Raw genomic sequence first — 23,584 nt, forward strand, 5'->3', positions numbered from 1 at the left:
GAAAAGGCAGCATATTGTATCAATTGTAAATTCATAACTAAAAATAACAAAAACCAATAAAAAAACATCAAGAATCCATTCTTTACCTTAATCAGCAGAAATTGATTTTATTTTTGGAATTATTTACAAATTAATTGTAGGATTGATGAACTCTTATGAATCATAGGCTTGTAACTTGCTCACTCATCTTCCAACTTTAGGAAGCTATTGTAATTTATGTTACCTAAGACATTTTCTGTATCTACAGCCAGCACAGAAGCAGCTGCTGCTTTTTCATTTTACAAGTCTCTGTCTGTCAATGGAGTCCGGCCACCAATATGGGCCATTGCCGAAAATTACAGATTTGAACCTGCACTTTTAGAGGTTTGAATTTTAAATGCTTAGAGAACATATAATTTCTGTCTTATCTATTTCTTCTATTTGGCAAGTAGGAGTAACATGGGTTATTTTATGAACTTATCTAACATTTGCAGGCAGCAACGTTGGTAAAGGATTTAGGTGACATAATGACTCTTCAATTTACTGCAGAAGCACCAATGAACAATTTGAACCCTTACTTTTCAAGTGAATGGAGGCGAAATTTCAATGTAGGTGAGCCTATTCCATGATGATTTAAATGACTCGCTGTGTGATACTAGAGTTAAAATGTTAAGAACTAAATATCCACTTGAAAATGAAAATTCAATCATGAATCTTTTCTTTCTGAAAATCTTTGTTTTCTTGTATGACAATATTAAGTTCCTCTCTTAGTATGTCCAAGATCCACAATCTTCTTATTCTATCTGCGATATAGCCAGTCTTTGTGCTTAATTCTTGTACTTGTTTGATATTATAATCATCTTAAATCTCTAAATGTCAGCATCCTTTCTGTTATTTAAAGATTTTCCCCATTTTATCTTATTGGTTGTATTGTTTGGCTCAAAAGTCGCTGTAGTTTGAACTACACAAGTGAAGATTCAACTGTCTTACGATTTTTCTGTGCTAATGAACAGAAATTAATGGTTTCCTTGTCAGCTTCCATAGCCATGAGTATTCTCAACTGTAGTGCAATTTGGTTATAAAAGTTCATTGTTCAGAGTTACAAGCACTCCTAGATTTTCTATTCAGCACAGTGTAGCTGTGCAATACCAGGCTCTGTTATTTTTTTTTCTTGACAAGTATACCTGATGTACTGACATGCATTAAGTTGTTACACTAGTTACAATGACCTCACGTTAGAGCTTATTAATCAGTTTAAGTCCATGATATTCAATACTTATGTGCTTGTATGTCCAGGGGGGATTTATTCTTGATGTTGGGGTGCACTTCATTGCAGGCTTGAGATTGGTAAGTTTCTGAACTTAGTCCATTTTCATCTAAGTTCTGTATTTTAAAGGACCGCTTTATATGATTTGAAAGAAAGTGGTTGTTTCTATAGTGCTTTAATCTTAAGTATCTCAGTATATTTTTCCTCTGAGGCTGCTTGTAATTGCTGCAATGTTTTTGCGTGATCTGAGGATCTAATCCAACTAGTCTGGAAAAAGGTGGCAGGTTGTGAGATCACTTCAGTTGCTGCTATTTCTCGTCATGTTAATCACTCCTTACCTCCACCAGATAATATCTCATCACTTTTGTATGTTTCATGCACAAATTATATGTTAAGAATACAATATTTAGCTAGATATTTTCCTTGTCAGAGGCCTAACCCGGAGAGGCATCTGTTTTTTTTGGGTGGATCAGTCAGTTGGATAATGGCTGTGCTGGAGTATTCTCATTTTCATTGTCTTCAACATCAAGAAAGGTGAGTTGTGATAACAACTCTAGACATGGTTGTTGCCAAATATAATGTTAAATTTTAAACAGACACAAAATCACAGATTTGTTTGCGAGTCGTGGGATCAAAAGGCACAGTTGAAGTTGAGCGTGGGACAAAAGATGGAGGACATGGTTACACGGTAAAATGTCTAGTTGCCTTGCCTTTGTCTCATTCAAACCATCAAACTTAGAGTACCTTTTCAAGATTTATGCAAGTATTACCAAAAGGATTCTTCATACATGGATTTTCTTTTTTTTGGGGGTAGTGGCAATGGGACCCTAACAAATAGCTAAAGTTTCTTTCACACTTCAAGTTGAAATCATTATGCAAATTTTAGTGTTTTTTAAGTGGCTATAATTCTATCTAATTTTGAGAAAAATCCACTGTCACATTTAGTGGAATGTATGCTTCGCTTCTATTGCTATAAAATTGAATTCCTTTGAATAGGTAATTCTTTCTGTCTCATGGAAATTGGCCATTGTTGAAGCCTAAATAGTTGTCTTTGTTGGCAGGTAGCATATTATCCTGCGGTTGGTGTTCCCCAGCATTCATTCCATCCATTTTCAGGAGTAAATAATGAGTTGAAGGCTTTTGTGAATGACATTTCCAAGGCAGCATCTGAGGTAAGATGGAAAACTATGCAAATTATGTGTTGTAATTTTTGTTCCAAGATTTTGAAACCTCAAGAAGAAAAAGATTTACCACCTTCTTCACATATGTAGATTAAACAAATTTGGCTAGATAGACATAGCGTAGCTACAATAGTTTTTTTTTCTTTATATCATTATTTGATTAACTAATAATAGGGCCCTAAGAAATACTTTGAATATCATTTATATCTGAAATAGTTGGATGTTGCAGTAACAATGCTTTTCGCTGTACATATTTTTGATTGTCATAACTTTAAGTTGGAATGAAATTTTAACATGATGCATATTTCCGGGTGGTTTCTAAACCATATTATCTTCATGATACATCATAACTGCTGTAAAGAAATCAAAGATTTGCATTACCCTATTGAGTGAGAAAGTAGGTCAAGGGAGCACTAAGGAAGAAATAATGGTATATTCATAGAGATTAAACATAAATTGAAGTGAACCAATTGAGAAATCAAGCTTAAAATTAACATGAGGACACAAAATTATTGGATGGACAAGGGGCTCCTCGAGCACATTTCAATTTCAAGCATAGTTCTGAGAATCGCGTGAATCGCCGATTTGGCGATTAGATTAATGCACCCCAATTTTTTTGGTGTTGGAAATCGTTATCAGCGATTTCATCGGCTGAATCGCCTGAATCACCAGTATCAGCGATTCATTCCAAAAATTGCCAAAATCGACCACGTGAATCTGTGTGAATCGGCTGGCGGCAGCAAGCATGTTTAGTTGGAAATAATAAAAAAATCACTTATTTTTTGTGCTTTCTTTTTTACCTTTCCTCTTTGTTATAACCCTAAAGGGTTTTCCAATTGTTAAGCATGAGTAGAAGAGAGGAAAAGTGGGAGAGAAGAAGAGAAAGGAAGAACGATAGGTTTAAAAAAAAAAAAAAAACGATGACAAATAAAAAATGTTTAGAATACATAATGGACGATGCCCAAGGAAAGGGAAAGACATAATCAGGTAGTAAAACATCAGCAGTTCCCAGAAAGAGTGTGGGATTAGAAGAAAATCACAATAATACTGTGTTCCGTGCAGTTTTGTGTGGGTTTTAGAGTGCTAATTTGGTCTTGGCGGCAGGGGCACTACCCCTCGAGCACGCCTGGGGCGCTGCCCCAGGACCCCGCGGGGGCGCTACCTCTTGACCCCGCTAGGGGCATTGCCCCCTAGACCCCCAGTCGCTGTGGTTATTAGTCGTGGGAAGTCTAACCAGTTGATGAGACCTGAAGCTGCTGCAGGCATGGAGTGTCTGTGGTGGAGAGAACAACAGAGCAAGCCTTTCGAGAGGGGTGATACACTTTGAAGCACTTGGAGTAGGTGTTGGATGTGAAGCTGTCTTATAATAACTAAGGCAGCTGTCTTATAAAAACTCTTTACCCAATGCCGTAAACACAAACTTCCATGTTTATGTATGTTAAGTTTTAACTTCTATTTGATGATGTTATAGTGTGTTTAAGTTATATTCAATAAAAGGTGCATGAAATAAGTCTTAAATTGTTAAAATCTCTACATTTAAAAGGTTTTTTCAAATTTGCTGATTTATTGCCGATTCACCCCCGATTCACGATTCGATTTGGCCGTGCCGATTCCGATACGATTCCGATTCTCGTTACTTTGATTTGAAGTTCATCAACATTCTTACTATTAGTGGCCTTGTCAATAAGCTAAGTAGTTGAATTGGGTATGGGTACATGGTTATGAAACGCTGGTATGGCAGTTTTTTTTAGGGTGTTGGGTATGGGTACTGGTACATCCACACACACACACACACACACACATATAATTATAATATATATGTATATGTGCTGCTAAAAAAAATACCAATATCAATAACAAATTAAATTTAGAATTCACACACGAATACAAATGCTAGTAGTTAAACAAAACCATTACAAATTTCAGATTTTGAAACATAAGTAATTTAATTTAAAATTCAGTTTTTGATATCGAAAAGATCAAACTAGTGTCATGGAATATAGTCATTGTTTGAAATAGAATAATACTATAAATCTCTGATCAGCTCACTAATAAGCTATGTTACCCCAAGTTTTCGGGACGAGGGGACGGGGGACGGGGAAACGGGTTTCCGGGACGGTTTTTTTTTTGTGCAGGAATAGGGGATGGCAGGGGACGGCTATATATATATATATATATATATATATATATATATATATATATATATATATATATATATATATATATATATATATATATATATGAATTTTCAAAAATATTCATCAATTCTACATTCATCACAGCAACATAGTTAAAAATTATCAATTCCATTCATCAATGATCATAGGGCATAGCAATCAACATCTAATTGAGTCGTCATAGAAAATCAAAATTCTAAATAGCATCATTTTCAATTATCTAAGAAAATTCAAATAATCACTTTCAATCATCATCTAAGTACTTACAATACCATTAGTAAGTCATGAAATGAATCAAATGAGACAATGAAAAATGTCAACTTTCAACAAAATGAAAACATTGAAAAGTTAAGATGTAAACAATTAAACTTTTAAATTAAACTAGATCTGTAATATAAATTAAACCATAAAAGATAAAGAGATCTGTATGATATCCGTGGGGATAATGGATCATGTAATAGTAGAAGTATACAGTTATTATTATTATTAATGTACGCAAGGTTATGATTATATATAATAATGGACAGAAGGTTATGATTATATATAATAAAACATTAAGATAGGAAATGAAAACATTGAGTTATTATTATATTAACAAATCTAAGTCTATATAAAAAACATTAAAAGTTTAATTTTTTGATATATTTGAAGTTACGGGGTCCGCAGGTGGCTTATTTAATTTTTGTGATAAAAATCGGAAACGTTTTTAGAAGTCCCGAAAACCTCTAGGAAACGAAAATGCAGTCCCCGGGACAGTCAACAAGTTTTCAAAACTTGTTGACCGTTTCCTGTGTTTCGGGGATGCGTTTCCGATTTTCCTATCTAAGTGGGGACGGCTTGGAAACGTTTCCTGCCATCCCCCCGTCCCCATTTCCGAAACCTGAGTCTTAGAGGTGGAAACGCGCTTCCGGGTAACATAGCTAATAAGAACCATATGGGTCATCATCAGTATCAAGATTGTCATCAACATTGACATTAGATGATTGAATCCCACTGTTATTTGCACTAAAAATATGCTGGCTACATAAGACCTTGATTGGTAAAATTGGTGCACCAATAGGAAGATCCAAGTTAGTAGACTCCGGTTCTACATCCCATAACTTTGCTGCCCCTTCCTTGTACTCATCATTTTTGTGAATAAAAAGGCACAAGTTTGAATGCACATAGATTAAATCTTCAACTTTGCTTGATTTCAACTGATTGTGCTTCACTGAATGGATGAAGGAGTATGTACTCCAATTTCGTTCAGCTGAAGATGAACTAGCAACCTAATGAAGCAAAGGAAGATCTCATTGGAGTCTAAAATTTAAGTAAATCAAATGAGTTTGTTAATTTCAAAATGACAACCAGATTTAGAGTGTATTAATATACTAACTTGTGATAAAACTTTGATTGCTAGAGTTTGGAGGTTTGGCAATTTGTGGCCATTGAGTTACCACCAAGAGTGAGCATCCTTCCTATACTTTTCACGAACAATAACAAGACTATGACCAGCGGATGATACAAATCAACAAATTCACTTGTATCTGCATCCTCCATTTCAATATTAGGAAATAGTTTAGAAATAGCTTTCCTAAACCCTTCACCTACTTTTGCATCACGATATGGTGACATCCTTGTTGGCAAAGCAAGAATCTCTTCGCTATAATATTTGGACTCAATGAGAAGTCAAGAGGATGTAGTGTGGTGGTCATTTTCTTCCATCACTCAACACAAATTGATTGCATCTCTTTGAAGAAGGTTTCTTCGGGGTCTTGCTCTTTTGTATTTATGATGGATCTTAAATTCTTAATCATAGAGTCGATTCCATCATAAACCTTCCCCAAGCATGGCTTATCCATGTCAGTAAAGCATATCATACTTAGGATGGGCTCTGTGAAACTAAGAAGGTATTCTGCACAATTCCAGCAATTTTCATCCACAATACTTTTCCCGATATTTCTTGCCCTCTCAATACTAGACTGCCTCCATATGTTCCAATGCTAGCTGATCATGATACTAGAAAGTGCATCTCGAGCATTTGCAAGCTATCTCAAGACAATGGTATTCAATGCGAATCTAGTCTTAGCAACCTATTCGAAAATTAAAAAACAAGTAATTAAAAATAAAGAATATGCGCATATATAATTTTGCTGAAATAAATAACTAAAGTAAAACATAAAAATGTAGTATTTGAATTTTCAATTACCTTCAATAGCTCCAGTTGTGAGAACAACCGAAAAATAGCTTGCGAGAAGTGATGGTTTGTTATGAACATTTGGTTATCTTGAGCTTCATCATAAGACTTGTTTAATCCAAGCTATTTTAGTACCCAACTTCTGTAGCACAAGGTTGAGTGAACGCATGGCACAAGGTGTCCAAGATATATGTGGGAATCGTGTCTCAACTAACATACCATCTGCTCTACAATTCTTTGCATTGTCCATTACAACTTGGACAACATTATGAGGGCCTATCTCATTAATACATTGTATGGGAATGTTAGTAATAAATTGTGCATCCTTCACTTGCCCCTCACAATCAACGACTTTTAGAAACATTGCCCCTTTAGGGGACGTTGCAATCACATTAATTAAGGGTCTGTTTTTCGCATCCTTCCACCTATCATAAATAATAGATACACTTGTTTTTTTCCACAAGGCCTTAAGAGGAACTGATGCAGTTTCTATATCTTTGACCTCCTTTGTCAATAAGGTGGTACAAACCTTCTCATAACTTGGGCCTGTGTACCCCTTTGAATTTTCATTTATTTTTCTTACCATGTCTTGCCAATAGGGTGATCTAACAATATTGAATGATAAACTGTCTACATAGAGGCACCTAGCAATCGCTTCATTAACAATATATGTAGCATCATTATTAAATGCCATCTCCAATGGTCCTCTTGCTCTGTTCGGATTACTAGTCTCATCTTCATTTCTCCTCATAAATGGATGGCTTTTTACCACAATATCCGGAGCAACACTAGGTGTATAACTATGAGATGATGAAGCATGCGACTTTCGTGAGTTGCTTCCTCTGCCTTAAGCAATGGATGCCTATACCTACTTCCAACCCTTGCATTTGCTTCCTCTTGTTCCTTAATATATGTTGGTACTTTAGAAACTGGTATAGGTACATTATCTTTTCTTGGACAAGCTTTTATTCCCTTTCCAGGAGTTGCACACAAATACCCTTTCACTCGGCTGTAGGAACTTGTATATTGTATGTCACTCCTAGGACATATCCAAATACATGTCCCTCCACTAGGAACATGCACTAATATGTTCACATGCCTCCATAATGGTGAAGCTGGGTCAACAATGAATTGAGTAGTAGTGCTTGCCATAATAAATTTGTATAAATGCTAGAACATGGGCACCTTGAAATTATATAGAAAAGCTTTTAGAACAAATGATTTAAATTAATTTTTGTAAGAAAAGTAAATGAGAGCAAGGAAAAAGAAATCAATCCAAGTGAGTTGAGTGAGAAGAAATGTTACCATAAATTAAACAACTTCCAAGAGCATTCACCAATATAGAGCAACAAAGGAGACAAGGATTTTGAAAGGGGAAAGCAAAGAAAACCCCTTGTAAGAATTATGAATGAAGGTAAAAGCCTAGAGAGAGAGAGAGAGAGAGAGAGAGAGAGAGGTGGAGCAAAATAGCTCATTACAATAACATCAATGTGATGTGTAAAGAAGAATGAGAATGAAGCATCTCTTTTATAGAGATGGGAAATGAATCACATTTGTAATGCCAACTTTTATGAATGCCACATTCATAATAAGTGTGTGCAAAGTGTTAAGATCCTCTTAAGGAGGATAAACTAATTTCTTCTATAAAAGGAGTTATTAAATGAGTTGTCCTTACATGTGGATTAGATGACAAATAAATGACATATCCTCCACATGTGTATAAGAAGACAAACTAATTGTAGGGATCCTTGAAATATCCCAAATTAAATACATCCAAGAAAAGATTAATATTTCAAACATCCCCTTTAATCTTTACTTGGGGAGCTTATATCAAGGGGTTGTAAACCCAAATTTTTACAATGAAACTGAAATCTCTCTTTTGAGAGTGGCTTTGTCAAGATATCAGCCACTTGATCTTCACCCTTGCTAATGACGTGTAACGTGCTTGTCTTCAACTTGTTCTCTAATGAAGTGATGTTGGAGTGCAATATGCTTTGTTTTTGCATGAAAAACTAGATTTTTGGCTAAGGCAATGGCACTTTGATTATCATAATATAATTGAGTAGGTACTTGTTGAGGTAGACCCAAATCTTCATTATCCTTCTAAGCCATAAAGCTTCCTTAGATGCATTACAACTTTTGTATTCAACTTCAATTGAGCAAAGAGAAATAGAATGTTCATTTTTACTTTTCTAAGAAATTGCACCTAAACCAACAAAGAAACAATACCCACAAGTAGATTTGCCATTATTGGGATCTCCACCTATATCGGAATTAGTATAGCCTTGTAAAGTAAAATTAGAATTTGCATCATAAAATAATCTTATATTAATTGTTCCTTTTATATATCTTAATATTCTTTTAGCAACTTTAAGATGTGTTTGTTGAGGTTTAGACATAAATCTTGAAACTAAACCAACACTATAAGCAATATCGGGTCTAGTAAGAGTTTAACAATTCAAACTTCCTACTAGTTGCCTATACAAAGTTTCATCAACAAAATGAGTATTCATATCAGCCATTAGCTTAGTTCCAAATTCACATGGAATTGAAACATGGTTAGAATCATTCATCTTGAATTTTTCCAAAAGATCACGAGCATACTTGCTTTGAGAAAGGAAAATACCCTTAGGAGTTTGCCAAATTTGCATGCCTAAAAAGTAATGTAAAATTCCAAAATCACTCATTTGAAATTTTTGATTAAGTTGAAACTTAATATGAGAAATTTTAGCATTTGAACTTGAAGTAAGAATCAAATCATCCACATAAAGAATAACAATGATAATATCATCTTGAGTATGCTTGATGTATTAGTTAGGATCATTTTTACTTCTAGAAAATATTTGAGAAATAAAGAAAGAATTTATCTTACAATACCATTCTTTAGGTGATTGTTTAAGAGCATAAATAGATTTTTTCAATTTGCAAACCAAAATTTCACTACCTTTTTAAACAAAACTGGTCGATTGAGCCATATAGATCTCTACATGTAAATCACTATTTAAGAAAGCACTTTTAACATCCATTTGATGAATAGGCCGATTCATTTTAGAAGCTAAAGCAAGAACAAATTTGATAGTAGACATTTTAGCAATGGAGGCAAACGTTTCATTATAATCTAATCCTTTAATTTGAGAAAAGCCTCTAGCAACCAATCTAGCTTTAAACTTGCTAATTTCATTATTGACATTCAACTTGGTTTTATATAGCCATTTGCATGAAACTAAATTCTTACCATGAGGTAAAGTAATTAAGTCCCAAGTTTGATTAGCAATTAAAGAATCATATTCCTCTTGCATGGCCTTTTCCCAATGAGGTTGAGAGTTAGCTTGATCAAAAGACTTAGGCTCATTAGGATTCATAATAGAATTCATCAAATTATAATTGCAATAATTAATCCTCCTAGGTTTAGGTCCACCAAATCTAGTAATATAATCATCACTTTCATTAAGCAAGCCTTGAGCCTATTTAGGTTTTCTCTTAGTAGTAATAGAATCATCACTAGAAGACGAGTCATTATCTATAAAAGCATCATTAGTAGCAACATGATTATCATTACTAGCATGAGGAGGAGGAATAACAATTGGTGCTTGAGGAGGAGGGTTAAGGGTTGGAGTAGGGTTTAGAGGAGGTTGGTCCTTGACTAGCACTATTTTAGTGCCACTAAATTCTGCATATTGTGCATTGGAGCAATTAGAACTCCATTTTCTGCAATACAAACATCCCTTGCAACTTGCACTTTGTTAGTAGTAGAATCATAGCTCTATAACTCTTAGTATTTTCATCACATCCAACAAAAATATAAGGAAAAGACTTGGCATCTAATTTATGCCTTTTTTATTTATGATTATGAACATAAGGAATAGATCCAAAAATCTTCAAGTGATGTAAATCGGGCTTCCTACCAGACCAAGCCTCTTCAGGAGTAATATCCTTGAGAGCTTTGGTAGGAGTAATATTAATAAGATAAGTGGCATAAGAAATAGCTTCAGCCTAAAACTTATAATGCATATTCTTAGCATGTAACATACATCTAGCCATTTCAACAATGGTCCTATGCTTTCTTTCTGCCACACCATTTTGTTGTGGTGTATAAGGAATAGTAAGTTCATGTTTGATTCCACATGATTTTAAATAAGATTAAAAAACATTATTCACATATTCCTTTCCATTATCAGTTCTGAGAATCTTAAGTTTAAAGCCGGATTACCTTTCAATATATAAATGAAATTCAATAAAAGTAACAAGAACTTGATCCTTGCTATGCAAAATATAGATCCAAGTTCTCCTTGAAAAATCACCAACAAAAGTAAGTGCATACCGTGAACCTTGGATGAAATTATTCTTCATGGGGCCTAATAGATCACTATGAGTTGCCCGCCATGATTTACCATTTGGAAAGGGCTCCCTATGCATCTTACCACTCATGCAACCAGTGCAAACAATTTTGGAAGGAATAATTTGAGGCAATCCATCAACCATATTTTCTTTTTGCATTAAAGTAATATAATCATAATTTAAATGGCCAAGTCTTTCATGCCATATATTGCAATCAATAGTGGTATGTAAAGAATACCTTGAACTAGCAAATTCATGAAATCTAAATAAATTATCATGTTCGAATTTAGCATTAGCAATAATTTGACTAGTGTGAGGATCAATCACATAGCACATATTCTTATAGAATTCAACTTTATAGTCTTGACATAGCTTTGCAACAGAAAGAAGATTAGTTTTCAAATCAGGAACATAAAGTACATCATGCAATTTACCATTAGGAACACTTACATCACCTAACCCTTTAACTTTACAAGTATGATTATTAGCTAATTGAATTGGAATGTTAGCCAAATCAGGTTGCAAAGAATCAAAAACTTCGTTATGAGAAGCAACATGTTGAGAAGCACCACTATTCACAACCCATTCTAATGGTCTAGAAACATTATAACTACAAGTAAAAGCATGACGAGAATTAGAACCATTAGAATGACCCTTTTATGATTTGATTTTTGATGTTGATTATTGTCGTTCATGGGTTTTTTTATCATTTTGCTTTTTGAAACAATTATTAATGACATGACCATCTTTGCCACAATAAGTACAATGTGGTTTGGAATTGGAATTATTCCTTTGATTATTATTATGATAGTTGGGATTATTACAAGTATTGTTATTATTATTATTATGATTATTAAACTTGACATGAGATTTATTATTTGAATGATTAGAGTTATTATGATTATGATGATGGTTATTATGATGATTATTTTGATTAGATCTAAAGTTATAATTTGAATTCCTAAACATGAAAGCATGTTCACTCGATTTAAGAGTACCAAATTGAATTATCTTAGCTTCTTCTTGACGCAATAAGTTTTGAAAAATATCATAAGTCAATTGAGAAGATAAGTTAGGAATAGCAAGTTGAGTATGAATATTAGTTATAAATTGCTGAAATTGTCTAGGAAGAACGAATATTAGCTATTTGAACACCTAAACCAATCAAATGACTTAAGAGTATCAAATTTTAAAAGAAATTCATCCATAGTATTGAAATCAATATACCTGAGATCCTCGAGTTGGTCCTGCAATTGTATTTTGTGGGATTCATCTGCACTATCATAAGTAGTTTGCAAGATTGCCCATGCTTCATGAGCCTTAGAACAATTTGCAATTAAAACATATAAATTAGGAATAATTGAAATGTCAATCAATTCTAAAGCTTTTTCTTTCTTAATTTTCCAAATTTTGTTCATCTTGGGTGGCAATTACAATAGGCTCAATTGAAACATTGGTTGCAACATCCAAAATGTGTTTGAAACGGACAATAAATGAAATGTGTTTTACATGAACGATAATTAGAACTATTAAGTTTAATTTCTGGAATTAAAGTTGACATGATTTAAAAGAAAGTATAATGTGAGAAAATATATACCACACTAATTAAAAAACTTTAGATCGGAAAATAAATGAGGAGAATTGGAAAAAGCATTAAAATTTGATTTTAAATTAACCAAACTTTATTTATGTATATATTAAACTTAATATCAATTTGAGAAAGTAGTTAATATAAATCTTTATGTTAAAAAAAACTTATGCTACCAGTTCACTTCGACTGGTGAAGGACACACCCAAATACCTTGAGGACAATTAATATTGGGCCACGGAAAGAGGACACCACGCAAAGAGGAGCACGAGAAGGGATAAGATAGACTAGAGATAACAATAAAAGCCTTGAAGGAAAAAGAACCAGCTGAAGGAGAGGGGGCGAAATAAAGAAGATGCCTACGACTGAGGCAAGAGGAAAAGCTATTCGCCCTTGCTAAATAGAGATATACACAAAAAGAGTCGGGATACAAAACAAAAAAGAGAAATAGACACTTGAAAAGAGGTACAGAAAAAATAAATAAATACAGCTAGAAGATTTATAATGAAAAAAAAAGGACAACGAATGCACAGGGAAAACAAGTAGAATGAGAGGGAAGGATAAATAGAAAGAAAAACAGATATAGATTTCTATTAGATGGAAAACAAGTAAAGAACCAGAGACCAAAAAGATGGACAGAGAACAAAAGTGATAGATATTGCCTTCCACCCAATATACTTTAAAAAAAAAAATTCCACAGAGATTATATATATATAATTTTTAAACAAAAATATGAATCTGAATTTGTATAAAAGTATAAAAAGAAGCATAAGAAATTATTGCAAGAATAAAATAGATAGGTTAGATGAAATGCATGAAACATAAACTAGCCTGCAATGACAAGAGTAAGAATAGTAGATTACAAGCTGCAAATATGAACTTTATGATAACAATAGCGTCAATTAAACTAAAGTGCCTGCAACACAAATGTTAGAGAATAGAAAAAAATTCTCTTGCTTTGGCAGCTAGCCTTCCAAAGCAAGAGATTTTTTTTTTGCAAGAATATAACCTTTTGGTGGAAAGGCTACCAAATGGGGTTAGAATAAATTCCACAGACACAAAGAGTTTGAATGAGCTCGAGCCACAAAAGAAACTTCACTCAAAACAATTGTCTCCAATTAAGGTGAGCTCCAATAAATGACAACCTTCAACACTAAAAACAAGGATTAGCGACCAAGCTCTCATACCATCTAAGAAAAGTAAATGAGAGCAAGGAAAACAAAATCAATCCAAGTGAGTTGAGTGAGAAGAAATGTTACCATGAAATAAACAATTTCCAAGAGCATTAATCAATATAGAGCAACAAAAGAGAAAAGGGTTTTGAAACGGGAAAGCAAAGAAAACCCTTTGTGAGAATAATGAATGAAGGCAAAAGCCTAGAGAAGAGAGAGAAATGGTGGAGTGAAATAGCTGGTTACAATAAAATCAATGTGAGGTGTAAAGAAGGATGAGAATGAAACATCTCTTTTATAGAGATGAGAAAGGAGTCACATTGGTAACTCCAACTTCTATGAATGCCACATTCATAGTAAGTGTATGCAAAGTGTTAAGATCTTCTTAAGGAGGATAAACTAATTCCCTGTATAGAAGGATTATAAAATGAGCTGTCCTCACATGTGGACTAGAGGATAAGTAAATGACATGTCCTCCTCATGTGTACAAGAAGACAAACTACATGTAGGGATCCTTGGAATATTCCGAATTAAATACATGCAAGGAAAGATTAATATTTCTAACAATTTTAAATAATTATACTTAATAAATTTTGATATTAAATGTGATATTCAAATATTATATTTTGTACTCTTAAATTGACACAAAAATCGATTCTAAGTTTACCATTTAATTTTTTTTTTCAATTATCACTTTAAAATTATATATAAGAATATGAAATAAATATATTTAATAAATTAATAATTTCATACTAATAGTAATCACAAATATAAAATTAATTGTTTAATGAAACCTACATTATAAATTAGAATGTGGAAGAGTTTAATTTTTTTCATTGTAAATCAAAATGAAATTTAATTTAGTAACATTAAATAATTTATATTTAAAATTAATGAAACTTATTAAGTTTATTGTTTGTCTAGAACATTAGCTTAGTTGAACATTTTGATTTTTAATTTTTTAAATTTAAAATTAATAATAGAATTTTTTTAATTTTAAAACTTAAGAAAAAAGCAATGCTCTTACCTTAGTCAAAGGCAGTGGAAGGAAGCGAGAAGGAAGTGAGCAAAGAACAAAGAAGCCAACAATCATAGTGAGGAAGGAAGCAGAGTCACTGTAAATTACTGAAAATGCCAACAAGAAGTCTCACTAGAGCCATTGAAAAAAACTAAAAACCACCTAGCTAGAACCACTATAAACCGCTAGAGCTAGAACTGTTGCAAATTATTGAAAACCAGAGCCTTCTATGTCGTTGTGTGAAGATATAGGAAAGCCAAAGCCGTTTGGGCCATCGTGGGAAGGAAATAACCAGCGGCGGGAAGGAAATAAGTTAATAATTAGTTGCATAAATGGAAAAAGAAGCCGTGTAAAGGAATAAGAAGAACCCGCGTGAATGAAATAGGAAACTGCATAAATGAAAAAATTATATTTTTTAGGGGTGTTCCCAGTCAAAGTCAAACACATGTATAGAGTCGCATGGGAGTGCAAGTGGAATCACCACGTTAGCACGTGAATCAGCCTGAAAGGAAATGAAAATGTTCGAATTGTTTCTGCTCGGAAAATCAATACCTTGATCAAACCCATGGTCGATTCAAACTAATTTCCGTTTGATAATTGATTCGTACCCGGCTACGAAGCTATGAAGGTCACAATTCAGCTACTTAGTTGATAAGCATTTCTTATAGAAATGCAATGTTTCAAGGTGGGGAAAGGCCACTATGGTATTGATAAAAAGTTATAATTTTGTTTTGGAAGCATAAAAGTATAAAAACTGCCCCTTGATTACTGCTAACATTTGTTTAAGGAACAACCAAGTTAATAAACCCAACAACTTCCAACTAATCTAGAAGTGTCGACTTCAAAGAATTTCCAACAATTGTTATGATGTCAGATCTATGTCATCACTATATGCTTATACCTAGAAGTTCTAAGCTCTCAATGCTAGGGTCATTCATAGACCTAGACTTATAAGTTTGAGGGCTCAATCGTGATAACTCTATTAAAAATGAACCCTATATATATTTATGAGTGCAACAGATTAGTTCAAATAAATTGAAAACAAATAAGCTAAAGATTTTATCCTGGTCCTCTTCAAGGGAAACAAGCCAACCCACAAAATGATGATGCCTTTATTCAGATTCAATGGCAACTACAATAACTTGTTCCTTATTGATGTCACAGTTGACAGTCAATAATCCTAGAACAGATTTAATCTCAAACTTCAGTAATTCTGGTCAATAACTCAATGATTGAGTTTAGAGAACCATGAAGAGTATTCTCAAAACTGATCATGGTCAATAATATTCCACCTCAAAACTGATCACATCTAAAATGACGCATCAATTGACTGTAGAGATTTCTTCAGACTAGAAGAGACACACCGAAGTAATAATACTGGATCAGTATTAAACATCACTCAAGCACTATGAGAATAATCCGACTTAACAAAAACATCAGGCGTAGCAACATACGTAAGAGAAGAGGAAGACGTAAAGTCCTCTTTCGTTACACTCATGAAGAGTATCACAGGAAGGCATTGAGAGAACTGGGGTGACTTGAAGACCAAAAGCTCCATAACAAAGAAATGACTACAACAGATTAAAGATCACGTAACCTCCACAAAGCTGACAATGCCTTAAAGATGATGAGAACACTATACATAAGCAAGTGATACTGACTTAGCAGCTGAGTTGTAAGACATAGAAGCCAAGTAGTATAAGGCAATGAATCAAGACGCCAAAGAGGAATAGATACGTGTGTGACTAAAGATCGAACCACACATGAGTGAAATCAGACATAACAATAATAATATAGAATTATGTTGGAAACCAAAAACCAAGAGGTACAACCAAAAATTCAAGGAATGAACAAAAGATCAATATCAGAGATCTAACAATAATCACCGGAGGTAGACGATCTCTATCGCTGCTAGCATTTTCAACACTCCCTCTTAGCAAGAGAGAGATCTTTAGAGTGTCATCTAATGGCAAGTGCACATAGCTGCAACCAAAAATGATGTCAACAAATCTGATCATATATTTTCTCAATAAAACATTGTTATCTCAGCTTAACAATATTCACCATAGCTACTCCTAGAGGGTTAATCAGAAATATATAAAAATAAAGTCATGAAGTCAGACACATGACTTCCACCAAAGCTAATCCCTGAGGGTGGATCCACCATAGCTACTCCTAGAGGGTTAATCAGAAATATATAAAAATAAAGTCATGAAGTCAGACACATGACTTCCACCAAAGCTAATCCCTGAGGGTGGATCCACCATAGCTACTCCTAGAGGGTGGAACAAGGGATTTCACCTCAAATTTCTCTTGTAGAGAAGAAGTCATCAACAAAATACTACACCTCAAACTTCTTTTGCAAAGAACTCATTAACAAGGGATTTCACCTCGAACTTCTCTGGTAGAGAAGAATTTATTAACAAGCGATTGCACCTTGAACTTTTCTTGCACAAAAGAACTCATTAACAAGGCATTGCACCTTGAACTTCTCTCGTAGAGAAGAACTCATTAATATATATAAAGATTCACTGAAGCTAAGAATCTCTCTCTTAGAAAGAGCATCATTCTCCACTATATGAAGTTTATTCCAGAAGAAGCAATATTTCACTCTCAGAAGTGGCTTGGTGAGAATGTTTGCAGTTTGCTCCTTTGTTGAATTGTACTTGAGCTTAGCCCCTTTCCTTTGAACCGTATCCCTCAAGCAATGATATCTAATTTCCACATGTTTTGTTGTCATAAAAACTTGATTAACCAAAACATTCACACAACTTTGGTTATCATATGATTACAGAAGGTTTCAAAGGTCACCCAAATAAATTTGCAAGTAATTGACTATAATGTCCCCACTTTAGTAGTTGTCCAGTTGTGTGACCGTTAGCCTATTTTTGCATGGTCCCAAAGGCTAACGAAGAGGTCAGTGGGATCTTGAGATGTTTTGGCCTAGTCATTTCCAGTTCGGGCCAGAATGGAGTTGATTTACATGGTTTTGGGCAAACTTACTATTTTTAGTAAGTCAGCAGGGCATGGGCGATGTCAAAATTAGTGATTGGGTTTGATGCTTCTCAATGAGAGCATTCCAACGAGCTATCACTCATATTATTCTGAGCCCAATTACTATTTTATTTTAATGCTTGAAGTTTATTAAAGTAACATTTAAATTAAATGTGAAAATAATAGTGTTACTTTAATATTATTCATGTTGGGTTCTGTGTTGGAAAAGGGAAGCCTAAGGGAGACATAAGGTGTTATTTTATTTTAGAACACTTTATCCCACATTGCTTGTGAAAAGTGGGTCGACCCTATGAAGTGGAAATAAAAAGGAGAGCTTGTGGCCCTTGTTCGGGATGTTGGATATGAGAAGAAATTGGTGTGTGAGTTGCAAATCTGTTCTTGGCATTAGAGGACATCCATTCTCTCTTGTTACATTCTAGACGTCATTCCCTTGGGATTTGGCCTTTAGAATCCATTGCTATCAGCTTCGCTATCAGGTAGTTTGGTTGCATTTCCAGCTACAAGCGGATTTGATATTTGCTCATATCTTCTTCACTACTTGTCCGACGCTTATGCCGCTTTGAGAAAATTATTTTATGAAGATAGTGGATTGTTTGAAAGAGCAAGTACTATAGCAGCATTGTTCACGTGGCACTATTCACACGGTACTATTCATGTCACTGTAGCAACAAGGTCAAAAGCATGGGTTGGAGTATTATGCCAATGATATTAGAGTAATTAGTGAGTTGATAATCTACTATGTATTTGATTTAATTAAATTCTGAAAATAACATTTTATCAGCAACAATTCATTGTCCACTTTGCATATTATTGTAGTTCCTTTTTTGTTTATGTTGTATGATTCCTATTCCATGCGCAAAACACAACAAACAAACAAGCGTTTGATTTTCAAAGTTATAAAGGGTTTAAACATTAAACGGAGAAATAAGAAGTTGAATGCAAACTTTTTGACATAATTCCTTTCAGCAGTTGGTTTAGTTTTTTGGGGAATTCAGGGGTGTCCATTACAGTGGTATCAAAGTTATAAGTCTTGCCATCCTGTGGAGGTCTTATAGAGAATTTGGAACAACTGGATAGAGGGTAAAGTGTTTGACAAAATGTCAAAACTTTAAAATCAGAAATTTAAAAATTGGCTAAGCATTTATATTTGAGCATGTGATAGGGGCCTTTTAATTTCCGCAATACCAAAGCAAGACAAAATAGGATTTCAGACATGCAGAGCGAACAATCTAGTTCATCCGTGCAGGTGGACATACAATCCAGTCATATAGACACAGAGGAGATATTCTTTGAACAAGACAATAGTATGGGTGACTGAGATGACAGAAATATAGGACTAGGCGGAGCCAGGAATATCGGTCCAAATCAGGAGGAGGTAATGTTCAGACGGTTACTGGGTACATTAGAGGAGGGGCAATGTATGCAAGAGGAGCAGAATAGGCAAATGAATATGATGTTGCATCTTATGGCTAAACAGATGGACATCAATATTAATCTAGGTGATGCCAACAACGAAAACAATAACAATGGGGGAAACGATAACAATAGGGGCAATGATAATAATGGAGGCCGAGGCAACAACAACGGTTCTGAGAATAACATTAATGGTAATAATGGACATGGCAACAATGGGAATGAGGCTGATAACTTTAGACACATTGCACGCTCAGCTCAGACAACAAGCTCGAGACCTCTTCTACCCACCTTTCCACCCAGAGATCTAGTTCAACTAGTAAACAAACCACAGATTACCGAGTTACAGGATTAGTTTAGGAGGGACTAGGAGGCAAGTGGACCGGAGTTTCAGGCTGATATTTCTCTCAAAGATTACATGGACGTGAGGATGAGACAAATGGCTAAAGCAAGAGGGAGGAATCAAAACTTTGAGCTGAGAAAGAAAGTTAAGAAAACTTTCTTTACCTTATTATGATGATTCAAGAAAGATGACTGCACGAGCTTGGGTGCAGAAGGTAGATACATACTTTCAGCTGAATCTAATGCCTGAGGAGGAGGCTATCAAGTATGTGGCTATTCATTTGGATGGTCCAGCGCATGAGTGGTAGCAACATGGCATGGTAACCTTGGGGCATAATTAGATCACATCTTACAAGGTGTTCACTGAGAGACTCATAGAGAGATTTGATACCAAAGAGCCCGAGTTATAGTTTAAGGAGTTGGCACAACTCAAGCAATGGGGATCAGTTGAGACGTAGACCAGTGGATTTCAGAGGTTAGTTGTGTTGGTCACAGATATTTCATAGAGGAGGTTAGTAGTGTTGTTTATGGATGGACTCTCAGATCCCTTGAGGGGTTGGGTCAAGGGGCATGGCCCGGCTACGTTACAGGAGGCCACTAAGAAGGCTTGTGACTTAGCACCTTCTTCTTTTAGGAGCAAATTTCAGCATAGGGATTCACATATGAAGAAGGACAAGGAGAAGGACAAAAAACCTTTTCACGAGGATGCTCAGCCAAAAAGGGATAATAAGTTGGATAATGACACCCTAAATGAGTTGAGGAGGAAGAAGCTATGTTTTCATTGTAGAGAGTTTTGGGACTTATCTCATAAGTGTCCTCTCAAGGTTAAGGCAAATCAAATGGAGTATTTCTCAGTAGAGGAGTCACAGTCAAAGAGGGAGGATCAGCACTTTAATTCAAACGAGGGTAGCACTACAGAGGAGAGCAACATTCCTGAGGATCAGAAGTCATTGGCATGATTAACAGGGGCTTAGAAGGCAATCACATTTAAGGTTAGGGGTACTATCTAGGAGCAAAAAGTGATCTCACTCATTGACGCTGGGGCTACACATAATTTCATAGATGCACAATTTGTAGCCAAGAGAGGTTTATAGACCGAGGAGCATGCTGGTTTTAGAGTCATGCTAGCTAATGGTGACAAATTATTATGCACGTGGAAGATATCTCATCTTCACATTAGGTTTGGAGGTGGCTGTGAGTTGGAGGATGAGTTCTATTTAGTAGAAATGGGAGACTATGATGTCATCCTCGGCATGATGAGGTTCCAGTATGAGGGTAGAACTGTTGTACTTAGAGGAATTTCAGATGGGAGTTGTAGATTAATCTCCTTGAGGAGAATGCAGAGACTATTTCAGTATGATGATGTAGAGTGGGCGACATAATCTTTCACTATGCCAGCCTTACTGGAGCCACAAGTGAAGGGTCACCCACTAGATATCTAGGAGATACTTGATAGGCATGCTAAAGTTTTTGGCGAGATTCCACATGGGGTTCCTCCTGACAGAGGGATAGAGCATGTTATTGAGCTCGAGGAGGGATCCAAATTGGTTATGATTACTCTATCATTATCCTAAGAAACACAAGGATGAGATAGAGAAGGCGATTAAGGATTTGTTGGAGATGGGGCATATCAGGCCTAGTAAGAGCCCCTTTTCTTCAGCACTAGTATTGGTAAAGAAGAAGAATGGGACGATGCACATGTGCATCGATTACAGGGCATTAAATAAGAAGACCATTAAGAACAGATTTCCCATCCCGCAGATAGATGAGTTGATTGATGAGTTGCATGGTGCATGCTTCTTTACGAAGATTGATTTACGTTCAGGGTATCACCATATTAGGATGAGGGTGGAGGACATTGAGAAGACAACCTTTCAGTGTCACTATGGCCACTTCGAGTTTTTGGTTATGCAATTTGGGCTAACCAATGACCCTGCTACATTCCAGAGTTGCATGAATCAGGTATTCAAGGGGCAGCTGAGGAGATTTGTCCTAACTTTCTTTGATGACATTTTGGTCTTCAGTAAGACTTGGGAGGAGCATTTACAACATCTTGAGATGGTGTTGTCCATTTTGGAGAAAGAGTCACTACATGCCAAGGAATCTAAGTGTGAGTATGGGTTGACTGAGTTACTATACCTTGGGCATATCATCAGTGCAGATGGAGTTCGGGTAGATCCCGAAAAGATTAGAGCTATTGTTGATTGGCCTACTCCTACAAACCTCACACAACTTAAGGGGTTCTTTGGTCTTTATGGGTTTTATAGGAGATTTATTAAGGGATTCTCATAGACCGCTGCAACCTTGAAAAACCTTACTAGGAAAGGGGCCTTCATATGGATAGGGGCAGCTCAAAGATGCTTTGATATTTTCAAGAAGGTGATGTCATCATGTCCAATATTAGCTCTACTGGATTTCACGAAGCCATTTGAGCTTAATTGTGATGCGTCAGGTGATGGGATTGGGGCAGTCTTGATGCAAGAGAAGCATCCCATTGCTTTTGAGAGTAAGAAGCTCCGTGGAGTGGAAAGGACCTATTCCATTTATGACCGAGAGATGTTGGCCATTAGGCATGCATTGGCCAATTTTCGGTCCTACCTAGTTGGGGGGAAGTTTGTTATCAAGACTGATCACAACAACATCAAATACTTAATGAGCCAGCGTGATTTGAATGATAGACAACAAAAGTGGATTATGAAGTTGTAGGCTTATGACTTTGACATTGAGTTTGTTAAAGGTAAGAAGAATGTGGTGGTAGATGCTTTATCCAAGAGACCTCATATTTGTGCTCTAGCTGAGGTTACAAGAGATTGGAGAAATAAGATTATAACAAAGTATGTGAGGGACAATTGGGCTTCTCGAGTGATTGTAGGCACCATATAGTATGATCATTATGTGGTGATGGATAGATTGATCAAGTTCTAGGGTAGGATATATTTGATTCCTTCATCATAGTTTAGAGAGGTAATAATGCACCTACAACTGGACATCCATGGGTTTTTAATACCTACAGGTAGATCCGTGAGTGATTCACGTAGAAAGGGCTCAAGGATGATGTTCAGAAGCATGTCAGGGAGTGTGCAATTTGTCATTAGAAGAAGGGAGAGTACACATCCTGTAGGGTTGTTACAACATTTGCCTGTTATGGATAGGAAATGGGAAAGTATTTCTATGGGCTTCATCACCAGGTTACCACGAGTACAAGGGAGAGATTGCATCTATGTGGTTTTTGACTGGCTGATGAAGTTTTCTCACTTCTTTGCTATTCCATCCACCTACACAGCAGCATAGGTGGCGAATCTTTTCTTCAGAGAGATATTCAGGTTACATGGGCCACCTAGTTTCATTGTCAGTGATCAGGATTGTAAATTTATGAGTGCTTTTTGGCAGGAATTGTTTGGGTTGTGTGGCACAAATCTTACACCTAGCACTAGTTATCATCCGCAGATAGATGGGCAGACGAAGATTGTGAATAAATGGGTGGAAGGATGTCTGAGGAACTATGTGACTGCACAATAGAGAGCTAAGGTCAAATGACTACATATGGGAGAGTACTATTATAATACCACTTACCATATGTCCATCAAGATGACTGAATTCATGGCACTTTTTGGTTATGAAGCACCTAGCTTCATGGATCTGGTTTTGGGGGATAGCAGAGTGCCCAAAGCTAAAGACTTGTTGTAGGATAGTCAGGATATTTTGAGGGAGCTCAGGGAGAATATACATTAGACCCAGAATTAACAGAAATTGTATGTTGATCAACACTAGATAGAGCGTAGCTTTTTAGGTTGGGGATATGGTTTACTTGAAGCTACAAACATACAGACATTCATTACTCAAGAAGAGCGAAGTACAGAAGTTGAAGCCTAGATTTTATGGTCCTTATAGAGTGATTCGCAGGGTGGGCGAGGTTGC

At 35.5% G+C, this 23,584-nt stretch overlaps 1 protein-coding gene across 3 annotated transcripts in view; it reads left to right on the forward strand.

Annotated features, from left to right (window-relative positions):
* LOC149564064 (NAD(P)-binding Rossmann-fold superfamily protein) overlaps positions 1-23,584 on the forward strand; it is a 179,976-nt gene that overhangs the window by 133,144 nt on the left and 23,248 nt on the right. For all 3 annotated transcript variants that reach the window (XM_089827159.1, XM_089827158.1, XM_089827160.1), the window contains 7 exons: positions 248-363; positions 474-587; positions 1,276-1,326; positions 1,524-1,612; positions 1,720-1,780; positions 1,857-1,934; positions 2,308-2,418. In XM_089827159.1, the coding sequence (XP_089683285.1) occupies positions 248-363; positions 474-587; positions 1,276-1,326; positions 1,524-1,612; positions 1,720-1,780; positions 1,857-1,934; positions 2,308-2,418 (620 nt within the window). The remainder of the gene's footprint in view (positions 1-247; positions 364-473; positions 588-1,275; positions 1,327-1,523; positions 1,613-1,719; positions 1,781-1,856; positions 1,935-2,307; positions 2,419-23,584) is intronic.

The sequence above is a fragment of the Cupressus sempervirens genome, chromosome 4 (genome assembly GCF_028749045.1).
Source record: "Cupressus sempervirens isolate cs-2001-9-10 chromosome 4, ASM2874904v1, whole genome shotgun sequence".
In the NCBI taxonomy this organism is placed as follows: Eukaryota; Viridiplantae; Streptophyta; class Pinopsida; order Cupressales; family Cupressaceae; genus Cupressus; species Cupressus sempervirens.